Source organism: Octopus bimaculoides, chromosome 19 (genome assembly GCF_046866305.1).
Source record: "Octopus bimaculoides isolate indiv1 chromosome 19, ASM4686630v1, whole genome shotgun sequence".
In the NCBI taxonomy this organism is placed as follows: domain Eukaryota; kingdom Metazoa; phylum Mollusca; class Cephalopoda; order Octopoda; family Octopodidae; genus Octopus; species Octopus bimaculoides.
The window spans coordinates 47525812-47552189 of NC_142946.1; the positions used below are offsets into that span (position 1 = coordinate 47525812).

Genomic DNA, 26378 nt, shown 5'->3' on the forward strand with positions numbered 1-26378 from the left:
CTTTACATTCTGGGTTGAAATGCTGCCAGGGTCAACTTTGCTTTCCATCCTTTCAGGGTCGATAAAATGAGTACCAGCTGAATACTGGGGTCGATGAAATCAACTTAGCCCCTTTTTTGAAACAGCTTGTGTCAAAATTTGAAACCAATATTTCAAATATTTTACAAAGTTTATTGATAGAGAAATTAAATTTGGAAGATGTTGTTCAATTAACGGAAAGATTAAAAAACATTACAACAAAAAACTAATAGAAATTTTATTAATGTTACAACAAATAAAGACAGACAAAAAAACTCTGAGACATTAAGGGTTTTCTTCATCACTCGAACTGCTGCTGGAGGAATCACTGGACATTATTTCAACATCTTCGTTATCTCTTGAAGCATGATTCCGAATAGATTCCGAGAGTCCAGCACTACTTGCTACACCGCTTCCCATTGAGGTATTGAGACCACTGGCCGAGAGACCAAACATTGGTGTGGGAGGATCGAGAGATGGTACAGATGATGATGGTGGCTGTGGTGGAGGTGCCAGTGGAGGTTGCAAAGATGAAGACTGCCAGTTGAGTGTGTTGCTCTGTGAGTTTTGCATATGATCTGAAGAAAAAACACAATATTACAATGCTTAATATAAACATAATTAATGGTTACAGTTAAGTTCACTGCCATCAATTCTCCATGAAGAAATTTCACTGCAAGGAAAGTTTACTGAGAAAATACATCCATAATATCTTACCATTGATAGTTAAAAACTATTTTATTGACAAAAAATGGTGAATTGACGAGAGTTGAACTTTTCCCTGCAGTGGATTGATAACAGTGAACTTACCGGATATGATAATTAATAGAGAAACTTAATTATGCTGCAATAGTAATGTCTAAGGCTGAGACTGACAGACAGTTTACAGGGTTGTAGGGGAGAGCTTACTTAATTGATCCTGAGCACCACTTGAACTCAAAATGCATACAGATGGAACTAAAGCAGAAAAGTATTTATTTTAAGACCCTACCATCCCAGCCACTTCAGTTAAACTACAGCATAATTATTAACTGTTTAGAATCCATGCTAATTAAAGCAACCTAGCAGAGTAAAGAAACTATGCTAATTAAAGCAGCCTAGCAGATAACAAACTGATATACTTCAGATTCTTTCCTGATAAAAATGTTTATACATAATAAACCTTAATTCTATCTGCAGATGGAATGTTTCTTTAAATATGGAATGTTCCAGTACATATGGAATGGTGTACCTTTAAACCTTTGATTCCAACCTGCCAGTGACCGCCCTTGGGCCTATAGTACAAACTTCCTTTTTTGAAATTATCCAAATTAAGTCTTTCTATCGAAATTCTATGTCTGTTGATGTTCCAAACACAAGCCTAATTAATGACAAAGTTATTTTACTAAATTCCTCATTATTTCCAAAATTAATTGAAACACAGGCAGCGTATTTCGAAAGAAATGTAGTACCAAAAGGGTTAAGGAAATGGAATCCATTAACAGAAACTGCTTTTTGTTTTACTGATGGCAAAAATGGTAAAGTGCTAAATTAACCTTTTATAATTCAGATTATTCTGTTGAATATAATCCTCGTTTAATCACATTATTTTGAATTAATTATGCATCGGCACATAAAAAGCACCCACTACATTCTCGGAGTGGTTGGCGTTAGGAAGGACATCCAGCTGTAGAAACCTTGCCAGATCAGATTGGAGCCTGGTGCAGCCTCCTGGCTTGCCAGTCCTCAGTCAAACCGTCCAACCCATGCCAGCATGGAAAGTGGATGCTAAACTATGATGATGATTGTAGTGCAGGTGTGAGAGACTGAATCGGACCAGTTTGAACTTAAACCAAGTCCTGTTTAAATGCTAAAGGTTTGGATGCCTTATAGTAGTTAGTTTTGCCTCTTGACTGCCTTTGTTCAATTCTAACCAGGATCAAATTTGTTATTCATTTTTATGGGATTGGTAAGATAAAATACCAAAATATACTGGGGGGGGGGGGGGTCAATTCAATCGACTTTACTCACCTCTACAAATTGTTGACCAGTGGTCAATGTAAAAAAGCTATTCTAAATACTCTAAACTATTCTAAAGTGGTTATCTGTGTGTGTGTGTGTGTGTGTGTGTGAGAGAGAGAGAGAGAGAGAAAGTGAGACAAAGGAAGAGAAACACATTCAGACCATGGGCATCCAGCCGTAGAAAATCTGCCTCAATAAACTCCATTCATGCAAGTATGGAAAAGTGGATGTTAAATGATGATGTTGAGTTCACATGTACAAATACTGATCCATGAAAACAGGCCGCAAACAAAATTATTTTCAAACCAGAAGGAAATAAAAACTAATACATACCTAAATAGCCATGACGCATTTCAAAATCTGTTGGATATGGTCGACGAGGGTCTCCTACAAACATGAATAAACACAATTAAAATAGATTAACCTTTTAGAATTTAGATTACTCTGTCAAATGTGAGGTTTATTTATTCACATTGGTTTGAATTAATCATGCATTATCTTGTGGGTTTGAGATTTCAATGATGTGGCTGTTTATTTTTAGGATGGCACTGTAGGGTAGGTGTGAGAGGCCAGATCTTGCCAGTTTAAATGCTAAAGAGTCAGACATTTAGAATATATTTTTAAAACATTTGTTTATGTGTGTGTGTGTGTGTGGGAAGAAGCTTGCTTCCTAACGACATGGTTCCAGGTTCAGTTTCACTGCGTGGCACCTTGGGCAAGTGTCTTCTACTATAGCCTCAAGCCAACCAAAGCTTTGTGAGTGGATTTGGTAGATGGAAACTGAAAGAAGCCAGTCATATATGTATATGTGTATGTGTGTGTCTTTGTGTCTGTGTTTGTCCCCCCATCACTGCTTGACAACCGATGTTGGTGTTTACGTCCCTGTAACTTAGTGATTCAGCAAAAGAGCTCAATAGAATAAGTACCAGGCTTAAAAAAAATAAGTCCTGGGGTCAATTTGCTCAACTAAAACCCTTCAAGGCAGTGCTCCAGCATGGCCACAGTCAAATGGCAGAAAAGAGTAAAAGAGTATATATATATATATATATATATATATGCATATACACACATACTCACATACACACACATACATATATGTATGAATGCATACACAAGCACATATACATGTGTATATGTATAAATACACACATACGTGTGTGTGTGTGTGTGTGTGTGTGTATGTGTGTGTATGTATATATATATATATATATATATATATATATATATATATATATATATATATATATATATATATAGTGAGAATTTACAAAAAATCAAAAGATGAAGACAGGTGGTATAAACAACAAACAGATGTATTAGTTTAATGCTCGGGAAGTGAGAAAGTCTTTTACATTTCGAGCCTACGCTCTTCGACAGAAATAAACAGGGAGAGAAAATAGAAAAGGGTTTAGTGGCAAGCAATCTATCATGGATGAGATCCAGAGATTCTCCATATGGATGACACTTAGTGGAGCCCAAAAGATCTAAACTTTAACTCCAATATGTTTACAGGGGATCGATTCCACAAGGTAAAGAAAGGCTATGAAAGGGATTAAGTTGAACAGGTATAGAGGCAATTATGTGGATAAACAAATTAGACACATTAAACTATCTCTGATTTCCCTTTCACTGCTTACAAAATCAATAAATTAAATACCAGAGTAAATAGCGAGATTGATTATCTACTAAAACTCCAGCACGGCCACAGTCTAAGGTAAATTGTAACGGTGAAGAAACTGTTAGCATTATCATAATAAATGTACTTTTAAAGGACCATAGTTTATATAATTTTCCAGGAAGTGAAGGTAGCATTAAGGCCAGGAGAGTTCTTCCCCTTTAATGAAAACCATCAGTTATGAAATTAAGGTGAAATCTAAAGCAACTAGAAGTAAAAAAAAAAAAAAAAAAAAACTCATATTAGCATAAACAAAACTAGGTTAAAAAGACATTAAATAAACCACCAGGCCGCAGAGTGAGTGCAAATATTCTTATCCAATTTGACATTCGAAGATACAGAGACAATTTCAACATGAAATGGTCTGTTGTTGAATATAACATGGCATACATGAATATTGCTAAACAATACCAAACATAAAACAGTCTAAAAATATTATATCTTGACTAGCCACAAAGCCACCTCCTCAATTAGGTTGTCCGGAAAGTTCTGAGCTAAATCTTTTAATGCTTCTTTGAGCACACCTGAAACGTAACACAGTTAAAACTTTGGTGTTGCTTGAAGTGGTAATGCATCTTTGTTGCTGACTAAAAATAGATTTATCTTTCATTCCAGTTATCAGCAGTTCGAAAGTGGTTTGCAAAATTTAAAGCTGGAGAGTTTAGCTTGGAAGAATACAGTCACAGTGGAAGACCTTCAAAATTGGATGAAGATGTTTTGAAGACAAAAATCAAAGAAAACTCGAATATTACAACTAGAGAACTTGCAGAAGAGTTGTAAGTTTCTAAAAGTACAGCTCAGGAACGCTTAGTGAAAGCTAGGATACATTTCTCACTATAATGTATGGGTCCCTAACAAACTCTCAGAAAAGAATCGTTTAGACTGGAATTCCCTTTGTGATATGCTTTTGAAATGCAAAAAAAAAAGGTGAGCAATAGTAACATGTACACATGTAAAAAAGAGTAAGAAACCAATACAATACCAGGGGCCCATGTAACAGGTGCTGCAATAGCATTACTGGCACTGATTCTGTGAGCAAATTTGATAAGTTCCTCAGATGAGATTGTCTTTTTATTAGCTTGGGCAATGGAGTTCAGTTTCTGCTTAGCTTGGTAGATTGCAGTTGCCTGAAAAGAAACAGTCATATTTTTTTTATCATGAGTAGTAGTAGTGATGCTGTCATCATCATTATCATCATCATCATCATCATCACCAATACTACTAATAAAACAACAGTCCACACTAGTTTACGGTGCTAAATACTTTACACTTTTTACATGTTCTGAGAAAAAAAAAAAACAATAGTTTTTATCTCACTGTATCAATAAAATAAATATTAGTAATATAATGGGTTGATTCAGTTGCCTGCATTAATTATTACAAGAAATTATAAAAGAAATGTTAATTTTCTAATAACTTTCCAGTCTATTCTTTAAATATTCCAATTTCTATCCATGTAGTACAGTAGCAAAGTGCTTGAAATATCCAGAAGCTAAAGGGGATGGATGTCATTGACTCCTAAGTCTATTTGAAAATTATGTCTCCCAGAAAAGCTGTCAAAAACATAGACAGTTATATCAATAAAATACAACATGAATTACAAAAATAAAACCAGAATAAAATTCGTTAATTAAAATTAAACCAACCAGTTTTAAAATTAAATGATATCCTTTCCTAACCCTATTTATATTTAAATATATTGCTTACATGTTTCAATTACCTTTGAAAATAATTCCAAATTTTCAGGGATTTAATAGCTTTTTTTGCCAATCAGATGGTGTTTGGAACATAACAAAAGGTTCTTGCATAAAATTATAAATAAAGGTTTTAATTTAAACCCTTTAAATGAGACTATTTTATATCTCAGAACCAGAGAATGGTATCATGTACATTCATATTGAAAGGCTAAATAATCAAACTCAATGAAATTCATCTAATTAATGAAAATAAAATAAAAAACTGTTTCCATGCATTTTCAATGATAAGATTCTTTCAAATACTGTATTTTGCAGCATTCAAGTCAGAATAGTATATACTGTAAGCATTCAAACATCATCACTCTCTCTCCAAATCCCGCAGAATTTTACATGGAATTTTTGGTCCACCACAGTTGTCTTGATTTATAAGTCAACCTATCTTGTTTGGCTGTAAATCTTTGATCTGAAAAATTTGACTTGTATACCAAAAAAATGCAGTAGTTTGTCTTTCATGCATCACACAATGATGTAGGATTATTTTAAATAATAGTTCTTACTAAAATGGTTTCTGCTTCTTTGAAGTTCTTCTGTAAATTTCTGATATCGGTATCTCGCTTTTCAACTTCCATTTTTAATTCATCCATAATTTTCTGGATATCCATCTGTTCTTCAGCTTGAAAACAAAAATTGTTTTTTAATAGTTGACAGTAGAATATTTAAAATAAAATTTTAAAACTGTCAAAGTAATTAATGAGACAAATCAATGCAAACAAAATAACTCACCAAGTTTTAACGATTCTTTCATTTCTTTGTCTTTTTGGACAAGCAATTCCATCAAAAGGGCAGGATCCGGTGCATCTGTCTTTTGTTGGTTTTTGGGGGTACTCATCACATCGAACAACTCCCTTAGAAATAACATCAAACGGAACTTCCATTGAAGTAAATTATACCATTTAACAGAAAGACAATAAACAGACAATCACTAATATACAGGGTGTCCACAAAGTCTGGGTACAGGGAGTAAATAAAATCGTAGCATAAACAATTAAATATAAGAAATAATAATTTCTTAAAGTATGTGTTAATCCCTATGTGGGGTACTTGGAGTAAATAAAATCATAACAAAAACAATTAAATATAAGAAATAATAATTTCTTAAAGTATGTGTTAATCCCCATGTGGGGTACTTGGAGTAAATAAAATCATAACAAAAACAATTAAATATAAGAAATAATAATTTCTTAAAGTATGTGTTAATCCCCATGTACCCAGACTTTGTGGACACCCTGTATAAGAGAAACAATAAACCTGTGCTACAAATGTGACAGGTTCATCAAAACGGTTCTTTAGTATTTAATACATTCTCTACTATTTAACTCTTTGCCTGTCCTGTGTGTCAAAGGTGATTCACAGGACATAGTTCAACTAGAGTCCATGTATCATATATGATACATGTTCCCAACTTTTTTTCAACCACCAGAGTAATTTGGTATAAAGTTTTATATCACACAGAATGTATGAAACAAGGGCTAATTAAAAGTCTGAAAACAAGCATCGACATTTAGGATGAACTTATGAAAAGAGTTTGGAAAGGCAAAAGATTAACAATATAAATTACATTTAGTGAAACATGTTTTCTTTAAATTTAAATTCTTGTTCACTGATTGTACCAAAGGATCTGCGACTTTATCAAAATGTTCATACTCCTTCGAAAATGACTTGCAAGAGGAAGAATAATAGGATCTTTCTGATTTGGTGGGTGCCACTTGTTTTCTTAACGAAACACTTTCAAACTTGGGACACTGGTAGAAATCAGAAAGATCCGAAAACTACAATTAAACATTAACAATCTCATGTGTTTCTGGAATATACACATAAATTCAGGATGAAACAGATATACAATAAAACAATATTCAGTTTCGTGTGGGACATTTACAGTCAAAACAGAATTAAAAATTTCTAATTTAATCTTGAAGTTTAGTACTTAGGAAACGAGAAGGGAATTCACTAAGTTTAATGTGAATTCGTTTTCGATTATTACATTACAGACGTGAACACGTCTTTTTATTCACTAGAACATAATTTTGCAAGAACTGGATCGAACCTGAAAGTTTCAATTAACAAGAAAACAATTTCCAATACAAAAGTAATTTATAATGCGTTGATGTTTCCCGGAGCTGAATGTTTGACAACTTCAATACAACGATCCTTAGACTTAATGAAAAATTGAAAAACAAAAATAAGTATTACTGGATGTATATCCATAAAAAGATTGATTTAGAATATAAAATATGAGAAATACGCACTTAGATACGATTTCAATATCATCTATTAGGGTGAGAAGCTTTTGTTTCGTGCTAATTGCCGCCATGTTTTTCACTACACGGTGTCAGGCCGAAACTTGCTTTCCAAAATTAATGTTCCTCAGTGGTTTTTAAATTTTTACACTAAAATCATGATATCTTTGATACATAGACTGAAAAATAAAATTTTAAAATTATTTTAAGCTTTATTGTTTCTTAAAGAATAAGATATATTTAAGTGCTAAGGAAGCTTAAAATTATTCTTGATTTAATACGTATTAAAACAATGAATTTGACATCAGACTGCAACAGTAATATTAAATGGATTGATGATGGCTTTAACAATCATATATTTTATTGGTCTCTGTTTTCGTTTATTTTCATGAGAGTATAGGCATGAGACATGTGTTGCCTTTTGTCTTATTAATCTGTAACAAATCTAGAATTTTCTCTGTTTTTACGGTGACATTTTAAAATTATATCTTAATCAGAAAATAACAGCTAATAGTGTTCAAAAAACTTATTCCATTTTCACATTTTTAAACTTCTCATCACCATATTTTTTTATTAATGCCTTAGAGAGATTAGGTTGCTGGATAGAATAAATGTTTAATTCAAAGATTATGGAATAGAGAGTGGAGATTCTTCAGCAGAACAAACATAATCCAGGGCCAGGCATTTGTGTGATTATCTGGTTAAGAAGTTTGCTTACAAATCACATGCTTTTAAGTTCAGTCCTACTATGTGGCACCTTGGGAGATTGTCTACCATTACCCTGGCTTGACCAAAATCCTTGTTAGTGAATTTGATAGATGGAAATCGAAAGAAGCCCATGCCTAGACAGCTCTCTTGAGGTTGTAGATAGTTTCTGTTACCTAGGTAACCAAATTAGCAATGTTGGAGGATGCCCATTTTTTGGTCACTACCTTTGACCAATATGGAATAAAGAAGAGAGAGACAACACACTGCTTGTCTCTCTGTTTGACAAAACATCTTTTCTCCCCGTCTAGCAGCAGACAGTTAAGCTATCTTCCACATGCAAAGAATCCATGAAACCAAAACCAATTTTACTGCAACAAATTAGTAACATGTGTATACACAAACAAACAATGTGACAACATCGTTTTAATTTTATTTTGTAAGAACATTATATTCAATTAAGTAAATGGCCAACTTCATAATTAATTTTTTCTTCACTCATTCATTTCTCAGCATCATCATCATCATGTGAAGACACATGGCTCAGTGGTTAGAGCATCAGGTTCCCAATCATGAGGTAGTGAGTTCGATTCCCAGATCAGGCTGTGTGTTGTGTTCTTGAGCAAGACACTTTATTTCACATTGCTCCAGTTCACTTATTTGTAGAAATGAGTTGCTATATCACTGGTGCCAAGCTGTATCAGCCTTTGCCTTTCCTTTGGATAACAACGGTGGCATGAAGAGGGGGGGGAGCTGGTATGCGTGGGAGATAGCTAGTCTTCCATAAACAACCTTGCCCAAACTTGTGCCTCAGAGGGGAACTTTCTAGGTGCAATCCCATGGTCATTCATGGGCTTTACCTTTTACCTATCATTCATCTAAATTGTCATTACATTTTTGTGACCCTGGAATAATGAACAACACTTTTAATTACATGTGTGTGTGTGTTTGCGTCTCTGACATTGTATAATAATTGTAAACAAGTGTCAGTGTCATTCATTTCCAAGTTTCTATAAAAATATGTCTGGACATGAGGAAATATTACCTTGCTTGGAAGAAACAGGTGAAGGCTGGCAACAGAAAAGTGCATTTAGTTGTAAAAAAATCTGCCTCAATAATATCCATCTAACCCATAGCGATCTCACAAATGCTGGTGCTACAACAAAAATACTCTGTACACCTGTAAAGTGGTTGGCATTAGGAAGGACATCCAACCATCAAAGCCATGCTTGAACAGACAGTAGAGTTTGATGCAGTCTTTGAACCCACTGGATCTGTCAAACCATCTTACCTTTGCTTTGCATGGAACACAGATATTAAACGGTGGTGGCGGCTTTATGTTGGGGGACATTGTGACAAAGCTCCTGTGAAACGAGAAGTTTTCCTGACTTATCCTGTAGTTGTGGGTTGCTTTGACTGTATATCAAGGTTGATAGAAGTAATCTGAGCAACATCCTGGATACTTCAGTCATGAATTAGTGATATCTGAAATAGTGTAGTAAAATATTGAGGTTTGTACATCATCATGGTTGCTGAAACTGTCTCCCTTATAGTGTACTCCAGGGGTTCTCAACCATTTTTTTATCTATGGACCCCTTTGATTACTATTTTATTCTGGTGGACCCCCATAGCCATTAGATATTTACAAACTAGTTTTAAGGAATTTTTTTTTTCAAAATTCCTATTTTGTTTTTCACACATTAACTTGTGTAGATCGAAGAATATAAAATGGTAGAGAAAGGAAACCTAACTGTTTCTTGCAATAAATACCAATACATACATCTAAAGCCAAAGTTTTTCAGGGACCCTTAAAATAATGTTCTGGATATCCAATTTACTAATTTATTGCATGGATCCCCAAAAATCTTACACGGACCTTGGCTGAGTACCACTGGTGTACTCAGACCATCATCTTCATGTTGTGCTGCTCCATACTGACATGGATTGGACCAGGTTCCATAGCCTGTTTTGGCTTGGTTTCTACATTTCTACACCTGGATACGCTCTCTCTCTCTCTCTCTCTCTCTCTCTCTCTCTATATATATATATATATATATATATATATATATAAGGTGCAACAGAAAGGCATCCCAATTTGAAAGGTTAATAAAAAAACAAACACATGAAGGTGCATGAAAATAACTCTGTATTTCTATGAAGTTCATTAAATGCCATTTCTTTTTTCTTCTGTTTCAGGTAGTACTCACCATGCCTTTCTTCTGCACCCTGTATATATGATGGACTCTCTCATTGGTTTCGACACAAGAATCCAACAACCTATTCAAACGCTTTTTCGTCATAGACACTGGCCAGACATAGCTGTGTAGTGAAGAAACTCGCTTTAGTCCCACATATATATATATATATATATATATATAGACAGTCTATCCACAAATTCATTCCCATGGCATTAATGAATCCACAGCTACAGTAGAAGATAATTGTAACAGTGACAAGTGACTTTCGTAACCAAATCATTACTAATCTGTGTATTTAATCCGCTCTTGACCGACGGATTACATTGTGAAGCTCAGACTGGTGGTTCAATTTTAGCTGTGGTAATAAGTTGTGTTTTTGACCAAAATTCATCTTTTCATGCTCTTCAGTCTCTTTAGCAGAAATTAGTACCTGACTTGTGAGTGGAGCAATTCTTTCGCTCAATAAATGTCAGTTTCGTATTACATCAAATCTTGTATGTTCAAGTCAGAAGTGACATTTCAGTCCTGTGAAGGATTTACAAACCATCCACAGATTGCACAAGGGTGCAGACTACAGGACAATGCTGCTGCTATGTTTGATAATGCTTTTGTCCTTCCTCTTAATCCTCTGATGGACACAACTAGATTCAAAGTCACTGCTTCCATCTTGACACACAGATCTCAAGTCTTTCTATTCCAAGGCCAACTGCTCAAAGGTCTCATAGGGTACATTGATTGCTGAAAGATTACTCTCTAATCTGTCTCCATACTTTAGCAATGGTTATCCAACATTTGTGTCCACTAATCAGGCTGGCTATAGATGAGGGCTTTTAGTATTCTTTTGTCAATCATACTGATGACACAACCGGCCCAGCGCAGTTGTGATAGCATGAGGAAGATCTCAATTCTCAATGCCTCCAGTTTTACACTTAGTGGAGAGGTCAATATTTGAGATTGTCCTTGAGAGAATGACCAGTTTGCTCTAAGACACCCTTTATAACACACACAAAGGGATTCTTTCAGTTTCTGTCTACCAAAGTGACTCACATGGCTTTGCTCAACCTGGAGTTATAAAAGAAACTTGCCCAAGGTGCCATGCAGTGGAAGTGAACTTTAGACCACATGGTTGAGAAGCAAACTTCCCAAGAACACAACTCACTGGTACTTTACTGTTGACCTGGACGTGATTTGAACTCAGAATATAAAAGACCAGAGCAAATATCACAGAACATTTTGACCAATGTTCCACCAATTATACAAACCTGCTGCCCTTCCTTAATAATTCTTCCCAATTTTGACACAAGTCAAGTAATTTTGAGGGGAGGGAGCGGTTGATTCTACCGATCCCAGTGTTCAACTAGTGCTTATTTTACCAAACCTGAAACAATGAAAGATGAATTCAACCTTGGCAGCATTTGAACACACAACGTGAAGCACAGGAAGAAATGCTTCTACGCATTCTGTCTGGTGCGGTAACGATTTTGTCAGCTTGCTGCCTTTGTCATTCCTTGAAAATAAAAGCATTCAATTGCCTGGTTCTTCAGGTGAGGCAGATAGCAACAAAAACGGGAAAAAAAGAAAGAAGTAAAAAAAAAAATATGAAAGTTCCATATTTTAATTTGATTATTCAGTCGTACTGTGTAAGATCTCAGAGTGTCAACACTAACAATTGGTGTACAAATAATTTTAAGAAGTTCTCTTCTTCAAAACTGACCCAATTTTGGCAGGAAGAATCACACTTGACACATGTCCAGACATTCGAAAATTGCTTTAAACATTTTATTTTTTGCATTTTTACCGTCCTTTTCTTAGAAATGTTTAAAAGATAATTTCTTCCATGTTCAACTCATTCTTTAAGATGTAGGTATATATGTTATTTTTTTCTTTCTTTTTAAATACATCAAAAATAAGTCTACCTTTACATCTAAACAGCAACAATTCCAGGTAATCAGGGAATTTCAAAAATAGGTGCAAACTGTTCTTGTACATGTATGCATTTATTTAATTAGTATTAACAAATAGAATATGTTTATAATGGACACAATTGAAAATAATTTATTAGGAAAGAGAAAGAGGGAAAGGAGAACAAGTAGAAATTGTTTGGGAATGGAAGAATGCAAGAAGTGAAATGTTACGGCAGAGCTATAACACTCTGCTACAGAAACAAGATGTCCAATATCTAGGATGGCATCATTTCAAGCTCAGCAGAAGTTCATATAATGTCATTTCAGAAATACATCAGTATTTCTGTAACTGGAGTTGTCTCTGAAGAGAGAAGGAAAGAAAATGGGTATTAGAATTAATTTAATAGAGTAGCAGACTGATAATTAGCCTAGCTCTTGTTTAAATTAATAATATAATATATTAATATTTTATATATATATATGTATATATATATATAATCTATTAATATTTTATACATATATATAATTTATCAATATTTTATACATATATATATAATTTATTCAATATTTTATATATATATATAAAATATATTAATGCATTACATATATTATATATACATATATATATATATATATATATATATATATGATAGAGTTTGTGATCTTAAGTGTTTGTGTGTGTAGGTTTTTTTTATCATACATGTCTCAAAAAGAACATGTGTTGATGCTATCATAGTTTTTGTAACAAATAAAAAGATATTGCTACAGCAAGTTTTGCGTGTTGTTTTAGAGAACCAAGTTATGTTGACCTCTAAAATAGTATTTCATTCAGAAAACATCCTAGCTATATAAAAATAAACACCTAAAAAAAATTATTTTTTTTTAAATCGGAAAATAAATTATTGTAAATCTTCCAGCAGTTTTCATTTGGTATCCAAACGAAAAATCCTGAAAATAGTTGTGGTTAGTGTTATCTTGGCACCATTTGTCGTCAGTTTGGCATTATTTAAACGAGCAACTTTCAGGAATGGCAGACAAGATAAACAGGCTAACAAACATGAGTTGTGTGCAGAAAAAAAAAAAAATATGAGAGAGTGAGAGAGGAATATTAACAAAGAGGAAATAAAGAAAGGGGGAAAAAAAACCTAATGTTGCTAATATATAAATATATAAAAAAGCGGGTTGAAAACTATTGCGTTAAGGGTAAGCAGAAAAAGGTTCATGAAGGTTTGGAACGATGTTAATAGTAAAAGAGGAACAAAAAATGCATATATGCTACAAGGACAGGCATTACAGTTTTCCTTATTTGCTGTTCTCATACAAACTATTTTAAATTATCGCAATACGGAATGGACAGCCAGTGAGATACTGAAAGCCAAAACATCATGATAGACTCCGTTTTCAGAATGCTATTTCACTTCATTTTCCAACTCAAAATTAGTAGATTTATGAAAATGATTATTACTTTTTCATCTATTTTTCTCCTCTTTATGCATCTTAAATTTACAGTGATTTCATTTGTAGACACAACTGACTCCTGCTGATTGCTGAGGGATTAGTATAAAATCTGCTACAATGTATTAGAAGAAATCAACTTGTGTGTTCTGGAGGCGGTTATCTTATGATGCCAGAGAGCTGAATGGCAAACTTGGCCCAAGTGAGAGCTAAGGAATACAAGATGCTAAAACAGATCAGAAAGCCACTAATCTGTTTTTTCTAATCCTCAGAAACTCTAGGTTTAAAAACGATCTTTTTAAGAAAATATTGATTGTAAACAGATCATCAGAATAACAGTGTGTGTCATGTAACAAACTGAAAGTATACTATACCATACATCAGACTTTGAAAGGGAGAGAAAAATATAACAGTTTGGTGTAATTCCCTAAAAAAAGCAGCATCTAATTCATTCACGGCAACAATTAACAAAAAACAATATCTAATTATGTTAATGAGAATAAATAACAACAAAATCCAAAAATGTTTGTATAAAAGAGTATTTAATTAATGGACCATCAACAGGTGCAGTAATTAAAAAAAAATATTGAACTAATAGATCTGATGTGTAAAACTAATGGAATATCTGTACATGCTTTAAAGAGATTTCTTTGTAAAGTTCCACATTTAATTTTGTGCATTCTTTCTTTTTTTTTTTTTTAAATCACAAATATTAATAAACTCTGAGAAAATTAATGAAAAACAATACACGAAGCATCATTTTCTGAACATTTAAAAAATCAACTTAAAATTGCAAAGAGATAAAAAAAAAAATGTTTTTGATAAAAGGTTAATAACAAAAGAGAAAGAATCAAAACAGGAATAAACTAAAGAATGGAGACGTAGTTTGACATATTTCTCATGGAACTCACATAAAAGAGGATTGACAATTGTAAAGGATAAAAAAAAAAAGAAAGAAAAGAACTAAGTATTGCAAGCAAAAAGGAATGCTCCAATATGTGAGGAAAGAAAATAAATAAAAAAACAGAGCAAAGTTGGATATAGTGAGAAATGTAATTTATCTTGATATAAATTAACAATTAGATGTCAAACTAATACTACTAAATTTGAATGAACAGAATTCAGCACCAAATCCTAGTTTACCATAATAACATCAAAGACATAAAATAGAAGATAACTTCCAAAGATATTATTGCTAATTCATTGCTGAAACTGATATAAAAACCACATGATGTAGTGGCTAATATTCAGTTCCATAATATAAAATTGTCTTTTTTTTCAAATAACTTTTGTATGTAGACATTTGAACTTTGATTTTGAGAAATCAATGTTTTACAGTGAAATATTTTTCAATGTGATGTGATTTTGTATTGAATGATAGAAACGGCCACTTGGCTTGTTTGCAAAGGTAAACTACAGGTAAATTATCAACAACAACACAAATGTTGGACACTGAAAGAATAAGATAACCTCTGAGTTAATTTTGCCAGCAGAGATATATCAAGTAGATGCACGAAAATTTAAGCTAACTATTACAGATGAATCACAGTAATTAAGAGAAAAACGTTTTTTTTTTTGTTTTCATTTTCTTAAATAGAATTAAAACAAGAAAAGAAAAAAAAAAACACACCCACTTTACAAGAATAACTGTAAATCTCTGGAACTGGTCCAAAAGCAAATAATACAAAACTAAGATATTAAAGGCATAAAGAGGTATGAGGCAGCAGAATGGTGAACTAAGAATAAAAAGAAAATACAAACATACACTGAATGTAAAGAATAAAATGAAAATAAAACTATTTCAGTAGAATTCTAAGTCTTTCAGGAACTAACTTTATACTGTCAACGTGCATCTTATACTCTATAATAGTATTTGGAGGTAAGTTAAGGACACGTTTCAATGTGTCGCGTATGCGTGAAGTGGTTATTGTGTCATTTGCCGTTCGGTTCCAAAGGGACAGAATATCTTCCTGAAAAATACAACAGAAAAAATATATACAAAAATTACAATTTTGTTTTCAGGGAGGGATTTGGTATTTTGTTCGATATTACATGGAAAACATTATATTAGAGAGGTAAGGTCATATCTATTCTTTTCTACTCTAGGTGGGGGCCAGTCAATTAGATCGACCCCAGCACACAACTGGTACTTAATTTATCGACCCCGAAAGGATGAAAGGCAAAGTCGACCTCGGCGGAATTTGAACTCAGAACATAAGTAAAGACGGACGAAATACTGTTAAGCATTTCGCCCGGCGTGCTAACAGTTCTGCCAGCTCGCTGCCTTAAAGGTAAGGTCATATCTATTATCTGCTAAACTAACTATTTGTGAAACCTAAAACAGAATTATATATAAAAATACTGTTGTTGTAATGAATAATAAATATTAACGACGGAAGCAATCATCATCATCATCGTTTAACGTCCGCTTTCCATGCTAGCATGGGTTGGACGATTTGACTGAGGACTGGTGAAACCGGATGGCAACACCAGGCTCCAATCTAATTTGGCAGAGTTTCTACAGCTGGATGCCCTTCCTAACGCCAACCACTATTAATATTAAATGGCAATCATCGTCATACACTTTCTGTGCTGGCATCAGTTGGATGGCTGACAGGAGCTGGCTAGGCAGAAGACTGCACCAGGCTTCAGTGCGTTTTGGTATGTCTTTATGGCTGGATGCCATACCTAACACCCAAGTAATTTGGCACTGAAATAGAAAGCATTATACACCTGGTGGCACGTAAAAGCACCCATTACACTCTCGGAATGGTTGGCGTTGAGAAGAGCATCCAGCCATAGAAACAATACCAAATCAGACTGGAGTCTGGTGCAGCCCACCCCTGGCTTGCCAGCTCTGGTCACACTGTCCAACCCATGCCATGGACAATGGATGTTAAATGATGATGATGATAAATGTGTTTTATACCAGACATTGACTAATACTGATATAGAAAATATTACATACCTGATATCGCACAGATAACACAGCACCACAAATTTCTTCACCAACCATAAATTGCTCTCCTAACATGGCTAATATCAAGTTTTCCCAGCAACGAGCTGCTAATCCTTTTTTTAACCGAATTATCCATTTCCCACCATCTTTGTTGGCAGAATCCTGTAGAGAAGAAACACAAACAAAATAATCAGAAACAAATTTACTAAATACAATAATAACAGCACAACTTTCATCAAAATCTGACAAATTGAATCTTAAAATTTATTCTCATCATCATTAGTTTAGCATCCAATTTTCCACGTTTGGCATGATTCGGACAAAGTTTATTATGGAAATTTTTTTTCTATGGCCAGATGCCCTTCTTGTCAGCAAGCCACTCTTATTTCCATGCAAGGTAATATGTCTCCATGGTTGGACATGTTTTCACAGAATATTGGAAATGAATGACATTCATTTACAACAATCATGCAACGTCAAGACAAGGGGGCACAAACACACACAATGGGCTTTGTTTTTTTAGTTTTCTGTCTGACTAGCTCCTGCGCCGGTGGCACATAAAAGCACCCACCACACTCTAAGAGTGGTTGGTTTTTGGAAGGGCATCCAGCTGTAGATACCTTGCCAGATCAGATTGGAGCCTGGAGCAGCCATCTGGCTCGCCAGTCCTCAGTCAAACCGTCCAACCCATGCCAGCATGGAAAGCGGACGTTAAACGATGATGACGATTGCATATATATGCATGTATGTATGATTGTGCATAGATGTGTGTGATTGCGTGCATACATGTGTGTGCGATTATGTGCAGACGTGTATATGACTGTATACATGTGTGTGTGTATTAAGCAAGGGACTGCACTTACGAAAAATACCTTGTGGAAGTTGTCCAACTCATGTCACATGGAAAACAGACATTAAATGATAATGGTGATGATGATTCTATGTAAATGACATATTTTTATGCCGAGATGGACTTATACATAAATGAAAGAAAAATCCAGCCAAACTAGTGGCATCTCAATATAACAATGTAACAACGATAGTTCCTGAAACCAGTAAAAGATTAACAGGATCTGCAACAGAAAAGACTGTAACACTACTTACTTCCCACATTGGCCGGATGCCATCTTTAAATATATGGTAGTCACTGTGTCCTGGTAGATCTGTTGGTCGGAGTAAATGGCTGTAGAGGGACCAAAACTGTTCAACCTAAGGAGCAGCAAAGAAATCATGTTATCAGAAAACAAACAATTAATGTCTTGGAGAAGATAAAAATTTATAGAGTAGATACAAGAAACAAAAAGAGAAAAAGAAGCAATGGAAACTTCTCTTTTCTACTCAAGGCCTGAGATTTTTGGGGAAGGGGCCAGTTGATTAGATCGACCCCCAGTACGCAACTGGTGCTTAATTAATTGACCCCCTGGAAGGATGAAATGTAAAGACAGACGAAATATTGCTAAACATTTTGCCCAGTGTGCTGTTTCTGCTAGCTCGCTGCTGAAAACTATGACATTTAGGTAGATGGTGGAGATTTTACAAACATATATGGCAGTGGCGACCCAGTGGTGATATGCTGTACTTGGGGAAGACCTAGTGGTGATATGCTGTGCTCAGGGAAGACCCAGTGGTGATATGCTGTGCTCGGGGAAGACCAGTCCTTCTCAGGAAAAATGGGGACCTGTCTAGCTTTCTACCACAGTGTATCCATACTACTGTCTTGCTGGTAGAGAAGAAGGACTGGTGTAGTGGTTAATGTAAAAACCTCTAGGAGATTAACAGGAGTGATGAGGGAGTTGGTGAGTTTTTGAGTGAAGGTAGTATAAGACCAAGCAGCTCTGAGGAGTGTAGGCCATTATAGTAGTGGCAGAGAGAGAAGACAGCAAATTTGTAGGCTGAAGGTTTGGAGTGTGGTGAGAACCAATTTCATACTGCAATCAATCAGGTGATATTTGGGTGTGGGGGTTGCTCAACATCATCATCATCATCGTTTAACGTCCGCTTTCCATGCTGGCATGGGTTGGACAGCTTGACTGAGGACTGGCAAGCCGGGAGGCTGTGCCAGGCTCCAATCTGTTCTGGCGAGGTTTCTACAGCTGGATGCCTTTCCTAATGCCAACCACTCCAAGAGTGTAGTGGATGCTTTTTTACGTGCCATTGGCACAGGGGCCAGTCAGGCACCATTGGCATTGGCCATGCTTGAGTGGGGATTTTTACGTACCACCGGCACAAGAGCCAGTCAGGTGGCACTGGCATCGGCCACGACGACTTCACTTGACTTAACATAAGAAGGACATAAGAAGCATCAGTTTCTGCAATGACCACCAGGTAATGACCCTGTCAAAGGCTTTCTCCATGTCAACGAAAGCCAAGTATAGAGGTTTATCTTTGGGATGTTTGAAACTTTGCTTTGCAAACCCCCACTTCTTAACTTCTTTCCTGGTAAGATAAATATTAGAAGAGGAGAAAATAAGTTACATACTGAGGCAAATGTGGTGATATATTTGAGATTCTGGTCGTAACTTTGATTTTGTTTCCCATGAGTTCGACGTGAAAACCAAAGTGAATAATTGAACTGCAATTGATGTTCACCAGGACCAGGTTTCTGAAATGATTTAAAAACGTGTTAATAATAATTTTAAAAAGCGTTAGTTCAAGATTATAAAAATGGTGGAGTGGGAGGTGTGGCTATGTGATAGGAAGCTAGCTTCCCAACCACATGGTTCTAGGTTCAGTCCCACTGCATGGCACCTCGGGCAAGTGTCTTCTGCTATAACCCCAGACCAAAGCCTTGTGAGTGCATTTGGTAGACAGAAACTGAAAGAAATCTGTCGCTTGCATGTGTGTGTATGTATGCGTGTACACATGTGAGAGCATGTACATGTGTGTAAACCGTCCAACCCATGCCAGCAGGGAAAGTGGACATTAAACGACGATGATGTACATGTTTGCATGTGTGTCCTTGACTTCATGTGATAGTTGTAAATGTGTATCACTGTTATACAAGCAGTGTCATTTATTTCTTTTATTCCGCAAGAACATGTCTGGCCATGGGGAAATATTATCTTGCTTGGAAATATGTGAGAGTTGGCAACAGGAAGGGCATCCAGCTGTAGGAAATCTATAGCCATTTAATCAGGTGATATTCTGCCAAATATTTTGGCAAAAACACATACATAAATATGTATGTATATTGAAGTAGACGACAAAGAACCAAGATATATGGTGCCTTGTTGTTCTCAAGACCCATCCTTCGCAGCAGAAGGGTAAATGCCCCACCCACTTCATGAAGAAGATTGGCCTGCAAGAACCCTATGCTAGTGCCACTAGAAAAGCACCCAGCCCACTCTGTAAAGTGGTTGGTGTTAGGAAGGGCATCCAGCTGTAGAAATCGTGCCAAATGAGACATTAGGGCATGATTGCTTTGAGACTTCGATGATGTGATTGTTTATTTTCAGACTGACGCTGTAGGTGTCAAGCAGTGGTTCTCAACCGGGGTCCACATAAATTTTTGGGGGTCCATGCAACATAATAGTAAATTGAGGATCCACAATAACATTTTAAGGGCCTCTGAAAAAAGATTTTGCTTTTGATGTATGTAGTAGTATGTATTGCAAGAAACAACTAAGTTTCTTTCTCAACCATTTTACATGGTTCAACCTACACAAGTTAATGAATGAAAAACAAAATAGGAATTTCAAAAGACATTTCTATAAAACTAGTTTTTAAACATTGAATAGCTATGTGGGGTCCACCAGAATAAAACAATCAATGGGGTCCATGAATAAAGAGTGGTTGAGAACCCCTGGTGTAGAGGATCAGAGCTAGTCAGTTTGAACATTAAACAGTAAAATATTTGGGCCAGATATTGCCAGTTTAAAATGCTAACGAGTTCAACAATTCCTATGTAGACACAGATTGAAAATGAAACTGGACTCTCACACATTTCTTCTCTTTACAAAACGTTTAAAAAAAAATAGTAACATAAATTATCATTAAATCTCATTTTATCTATCACTAAAAGCAAAACAAATGAAATCTAAATTCAATTGTTTATTGTTACAATATTGATAATTAAAAATAGTAATTACAGCCAATAAAACTGAAAGCAATTATCAAACAATGACAGAGATAAGAAAAATTTTCAACAGCAACCAAATCATAACACTCAACTCCTATATCTAAGAGTTCAGGGAAGGGTTGGGGAGATACTGTAGCAGCATTAGAGTCAATTCCTACAAGGATAAATAATGAGATGACTTAGAAGTAATTACAGGAGTATCAAATTGCTGGACCTGGTCGTGAAAGTCACTGAAAGAGTTATGGCTTAATTAATTAGGAAGAAAGTTAGCCTAGATGAGATGCAGTTTGAATTTTTTGTGCCAGAGAGAAATACTACTGATGGCCCGCTTTCTAGCAAGGCAAAATTAAACCACTGTACTTGGCATTTGTTGACATAGAGAAAGCCTTTGACAGGATCCCTTACTCTCTGATCTGGTGGTCACTGTGGAAGTCAGAGATAGATGAATGGCTGGTGATAGCCATACAATCCATGTACAGAGGAACTGTCAGTAAGGTGAAAATTAGCAATGAGTACAACAATGGATTTGCAAGGGCTCAGTTCTCAGTCCCTTCTTATTTATCAGTTCTCCAGGCCATAACAGAGGAAACCAGAAACCAGCTGAATAATAAAGTTATCTTACTAAATCTTTCATTATTTCAAAAATTAATTGAAACAAAAGCAGTATATGTCAACAAGAGAGTTGAAATAAAACATAGTCTTCTAAAGAAAGAAAGAGATAGATAGATAGATAGACATTAGTTAATGTCATGAGAATTTTATAAACTTTACAGAAAACATGAAAATTCTTTTTTGGAATAGTGTATCTCGAAGCACACACATAATAAAGCTATAAATAACAGCATGTAAATATTGGGTTGAAGACCCCATATGGGTATCAAAAAGGTTTTGCAACCCAATAGCTATATGCTATTATTTATAGATTTATGTGTGTGCTTCAAGATATACTATATCACAAAGAGGAATTTATATTATATATATATATATATATATATATATACACACACACACACACACAATTAATTGGTAGAAGTTAGAGTGACTAAAGGGCCAAGTGTTTAGTGCATAATTGCCAAGGCACGAAACTCTCGGCCATTGAGTCACTGTGTGAATGTTTACATTGTGTCGAAGCTTGAAAATGTTGAGGAAAAGAAAAAAGCAGTGAAGAGAAACAGGTGATGAAATTTGATAGGTGTGTGAGAGAGAGAGAGAACTTACAGGTGTTGCAATAGTGACTGACTTGCTAAGACATCCATCATCAGCAGCAACATTATATATTTGTTTTTTGTATTTTTACATCACCAGTCGTGGATGAACAATTTAAGAGAAGTGGAATTTTAATCAAATGTATCGTAAACATCCTACATCACTAAAACAGCCACAGAAAAATAAATAGTAAAAAAAAAATTTTCTTTTTTAAACCCGAAAACAACTTGAACATACCGTATGTTTTTTTAGAGGAATTTTACAGGTATTTCTGTTTTTATCTTGATTATCTTCATCATTGTCATCAAGCTTCAGGCTGGAAGAAAAATTATATTTACCTTGAATATTTTATAGCATTTTATCGTTGAATGTTAGGGTTAACCCGAACTTATTAATGATAGTGAAACGATTATAAGTTAACATAAATATATATATATATATATATATATATATATATATATATATATATATATATATGAACGCAAAGGGACTTAAGAAACTTGTTCAATATACAACTGAAATACTTAACACACCGTTAATTAATGTAGCTCGAAATATAGCTTTCAATGACAAAAAATATGAACCGTTCATTAGTTCTATTTGTCTATTTCTGGAAAGATTCAGCTAAAATTTCTTAATTTTCAATATGAAAATATTACGTGACGCCAAACGAAAAGTAAACAGAATATTTAAAATATGAAGACACTGAAATATCTCGAGGCTGAGGGGAAACTTAATGACAAAAAAAAAAAAATCATGAAAACATCACCTACTATCCAGCTGTGTGTATGTACATCACTATAACATATATATGTATATTTATATATATATATATATATATATATATATACACACACACAATGCATATGTAGGCATACCTACACAAATATCCCCGCTCTCCTCCCACCGACTTTGTTTCCTCATAACTTTCAGAAAAACAGGTATTTTTTAATGAAATTTTGTACGAATACCTTTCAGATGGTGTGGATTAAGATTACATCGGAAGTTAATGTAAAAACATCACTTAATTTTTTTTTTTTTTTCTTTAACGAGAATCTTCTACATAGTCGTTCGAAATGTCAGAAATGACACTCAGAAACCCCCCTCAAATAATACACTTCAACAGCAACAAAAAAAAAATACACAATCAGTGGGATGATCACGGATGGAATGCTTTTTTTTTTTTTTTTTTTTTCAATATGCATGTACAGTATAAGGCCTGTTCGAGGACTCTTAACACCTGTGCGGTTAGATCGTTTTAAAACAGACAGGTAGAAACTATTTAGCTGAAAATATATTTTTGAAATTACATTACAACGCTATAATTGTTACAATTAGAGGGGAGGGGGGAGATTTCTGAAAGAGTTAAATATTTATATAACGAAGATATCATGCTATATTAGAAAGAAGGGGGGGGGGAACGTGTTTGTTTTTTTATATCAGTTAGAAATAATTAACACCTTAACAAATAATATCAGGCAGAATTATTTATTTTACGTTAGAAAATATCTTAGATTTAGGACTCCAGATATTTTTTTGTTATCCCCCAATGCGTCAAATAGTAGAAATTATATATAAAATATATATATATATTAGCTTTGGTACATATTTAAATTATGTTACTTCACCAATTGGTTATTGAATCACACGACAATATTTAGAATTTACACCATTTCGAGGGATAACCTTAAGAATAATAAGTAAGTAAAGAGAAATAAAAAGGACTAAAATGAATAAGACTGACTATATATATATATATGTGTGTGTGTGTGTGTGTGTTCATATAATGCTATCTCCACAATATATTGGTGAGATAAAACATGTAATCGTTACCAAAATAGCAAAAATTCGTCCCCAAAGGTCTGAAGTAGACTCCTTATGGATCGATCTCCTTGGTTGTATATCAAAAATTTAAATAACAGTTTTGACGCTTAATATCCATTTATATTATACAGAAATGTTGACCATAGGTAATAAACTTTAATATAAATGGATATTAGCGTCAAAACTCTAATTTAAATTTTCGATACATATATATGTGTATATATATATATATATATATATGTGCTATATATATATATATATATATATATATATATATATATATATATATATATATATATATATCTCGCACCTAGACATGTTAATCGACGGCATGCATGATTCTGGGAGTCACACGGCAATGTTTAGAATAATTTTACACATTTCGAGGAATAATCTTAAGTATGATAAATAAAAAAATTAAATAGATAAATAAATAAAGAGAAATAAAATATCAAAAGGATTAAAACAAATAACAAGACTGAATATATATGTATGTAATGTTATATATCGCACCTAGACATGATATCGACGGGCATGCTTCTACTCGGATACAGATGAGAGGAATATGTAAGGAATTAAATGAAAATAGCTCTGTTCAGCTGTACATTGGTTGTTCTTTTAACTTCGCATTCTTCTGGTGATTGGTAGAAATATATATGTGTAATATATATACAGGGAAAAGGCAAGAGATTATGTATATATGTATATATATGTCGAGTGGACGATGATGTGTTTTCCTCACAAAGACACACACGTCATTAAGTTGTAAGAATTCACGGCAGCCTAGCGTCACGTACAAGTGCTGCCACCACTTACCAACAACTAAGGAGCAGATAACCGATGAGATTTTGGTAAAGTACAAACTCAGCTGGGAAATTTAATATGAATTAATTACATTGAAAAAAAAATAATACAGTTTAGAGAAGGGAACAAAACGGAAATGGGGAAATGGTAAAAATGAGACAAAACACACTGAAAGGACAAAAACAAGCATACTCCCTCATATGTGTGTGTGTGTGTATGTGTGCGAGTGATTCATGAAGGGAGTCAACTCTTACAAAGAAGAGATACGAGTTACAAAACCTGTACAATTCCCATAATAAAAATTCTTAGATTTATTTAAAAATCCATTTTCCGATCATAAATTACCAAGCTAAAAACAAAAATGTGTTTGGTCTAAATCTAAACGAAACCGTTTAAATTCTTTTTGTGTTCCATGCTCATTCAATTATTCTTAATCTTATTGCATATCTATAATTATCGTTCTGCTATGGTCTACGTATATATCGTTTTAAATAAACATCTTTACTACGGAATATAATAAAATCTATTAAAGACACAATACGAGTGTTGGTAACCTGTGCCTGTAATTCAAAGGGTCAGCCTTGTCACACTGTGTCACGCTGAATATCCCCGAGAACTACGTTAAGGGTACACACGTTAATTTCACGAGCAGGCTGTCCCACTGCATGGCACCTTGGGTAAGTGTCTGCTACTATAGCCTCGGGTTGACCAAAGCCTTGTGAGTGGTTTTCGTAGACGGAAACTGAAAGAAGACCCTCTTATATCAATCTATCTGTACCCCTTTTACTTTTTTCTATATATGTATATATCTGTGTGTGTCTTTGTCCTCCCCCATCGCTTGACAACCAATGTTGGTGTGTATACGTCCACGTAACCTAGCGGATCGGCAAAAGCGACCGATAGTATTAGTACCAGGCTTAAAAATAAAATAAGCCCGGGGGTCGTTTAGTTCGACTAAAATTCTTCAAAGCAGTGTTCCAACATGACCGCAGTCTAACGGACTGAAACAAGCAAAAAAAAAAAAAAAAAAGATATTGGTACGCGCACACACACAAACTGACACATCACGTAATTTTTCAAAATTTCAAGTTTCTTTTTGTAGATATACGTGTGTCAGTATCCATGCGTGTGCGCCCACCACTTTCTTTCTCCCTTGAAAGGTATTTGTAGAAAATTTCATTAAAAAATATCCATTTTTCTGAAAGTTACGAGTAAAAAAAAAAATCGTAGTAGAGGCATATTTGTGTAGGTATGCCAATAATAATCCATTTTACGACAGGCACATGGCCTGAAATTTTGGAGGAGGCTAGTCGATAACATCGAAGTCAGTAGTTAAACGGTACCTTATTTTATCGACCCCGAAACGATGAAAAGCAAAGTCGACCTCGGCGGAATTTGAACTCAGAAAGTAAAGATAATTATAATGTTGTTTCCCCCCCCCCCCTGTTTGCTCTAACAAACATTACTAAAGAAATATAATGGTTTCAAATTTTGGCTCAAAGCCAGCAGGTTTGGCGAACGGGTTAAGGCGATTAAATGGTTCCCAGTGTTTAACTG

The 26378-nt window shown here is 34.5% G+C and overlaps 2 protein-coding genes across 4 annotated transcripts; both read right to left on the minus strand.

Annotated features, from left to right (window-relative positions):
* Positions 1 to 242: 242 nt before the first annotated feature.
* On the minus strand, positions 243 to 7841 carry LOC106877818 (mediator of RNA polymerase II transcription subunit 4). The gene is made up of 6 exons (XM_014926835.3): positions 7698 to 7841; positions 6175 to 6296; positions 5949 to 6064; positions 4677 to 4821; positions 2353 to 2406; positions 243 to 596 (listed from the first exon to the last, which is right to left on the minus strand). The coding sequence occupies exons 1-6, from the start codon at positions 7760 to 7762 to the stop codon at positions 304 to 306; spliced, it is 795 nt and encodes a 264-aa protein (XP_014782321.1). The 5' UTR covers positions 7763 to 7841; the 3' UTR covers positions 243 to 303.
* A 4349-nt stretch (positions 7842 to 12190) lies between these two features.
* LOC106877817 (eukaryotic translation initiation factor 4E type 2) lies at positions 12191 to 24802 on the minus strand. 3 transcript variants are annotated; one of them, XR_016237430.1, is made up of 7 exons: positions 24531 to 24802; positions 22431 to 22509; positions 19389 to 19511; positions 18014 to 18118; positions 16919 to 17071; positions 13961 to 15920; positions 12191 to 12856 (listed from the first exon to the last, which is right to left on the minus strand). XR_016237430.1 is itself a non-coding variant. In XM_089337556.1 (7 exons), the coding sequence occupies exons 1-7, from the start codon at positions 24551 to 24553 to the stop codon at positions 12814 to 12816; spliced, it is 663 nt and encodes a 220-aa protein (XP_089193682.1). In that variant the 5' UTR covers positions 24554 to 24802; the 3' UTR covers positions 12191 to 12813. The 3 variants fall into 3 exon arrangements, 2 of the variants coding, with proteins under 2 accessions (XP_089193682.1, XP_089193683.1); XM_089337556.1 differs by having other exon boundaries at positions 15784 to 15920; XM_089337557.1 differs by having other exon boundaries at positions 15716 to 15920.
* Between the last annotated feature and the right edge of the window lie 1576 nt (positions 24803 to 26378).

Bases quoted from the DNA above. Each gene is read 5' to 3' on its own strand.
- LOC106877818 (XM_014926835.3), bottom strand. From the start codon at position 7,762: ATGGCGGCAATTAGCACGAAACAAAAGCTTCTCACCCTAATAGATGAT. The intron at 6,065-6,174 runs GTGAGTTATTTT...TTTGTTTTCAAG, and splicing joins GAAAGAATCGTTAAAACTTG to CTGAAGAACAGATGGATATC. The intron at 4,822-5,948 runs GTAAGAACTATT...GTTTCTTTTCAG, and splicing joins AAGAAGCAGAAACCATTTTA to GCAACTGCAATCTACCAAGC.
- LOC106877817 (XM_089337556.1), bottom strand. From the start codon at position 24,553: ATGCCCGTCGATATCATGTCTAG. The intron at 22,510-24,530 runs GTGCGATATATA...TTTTTCTTCCAG, and splicing joins CCCGTCGATATCATGTCTAG to CCTGAAGCTTGATGACAATG. The intron at 17,072-18,013 runs GTAAGTAGTGTT...TCTTCTCTACAG, and splicing joins GCATCCGGCCAATGTGGGAA to GATTCTGCCAACAAAGATGG.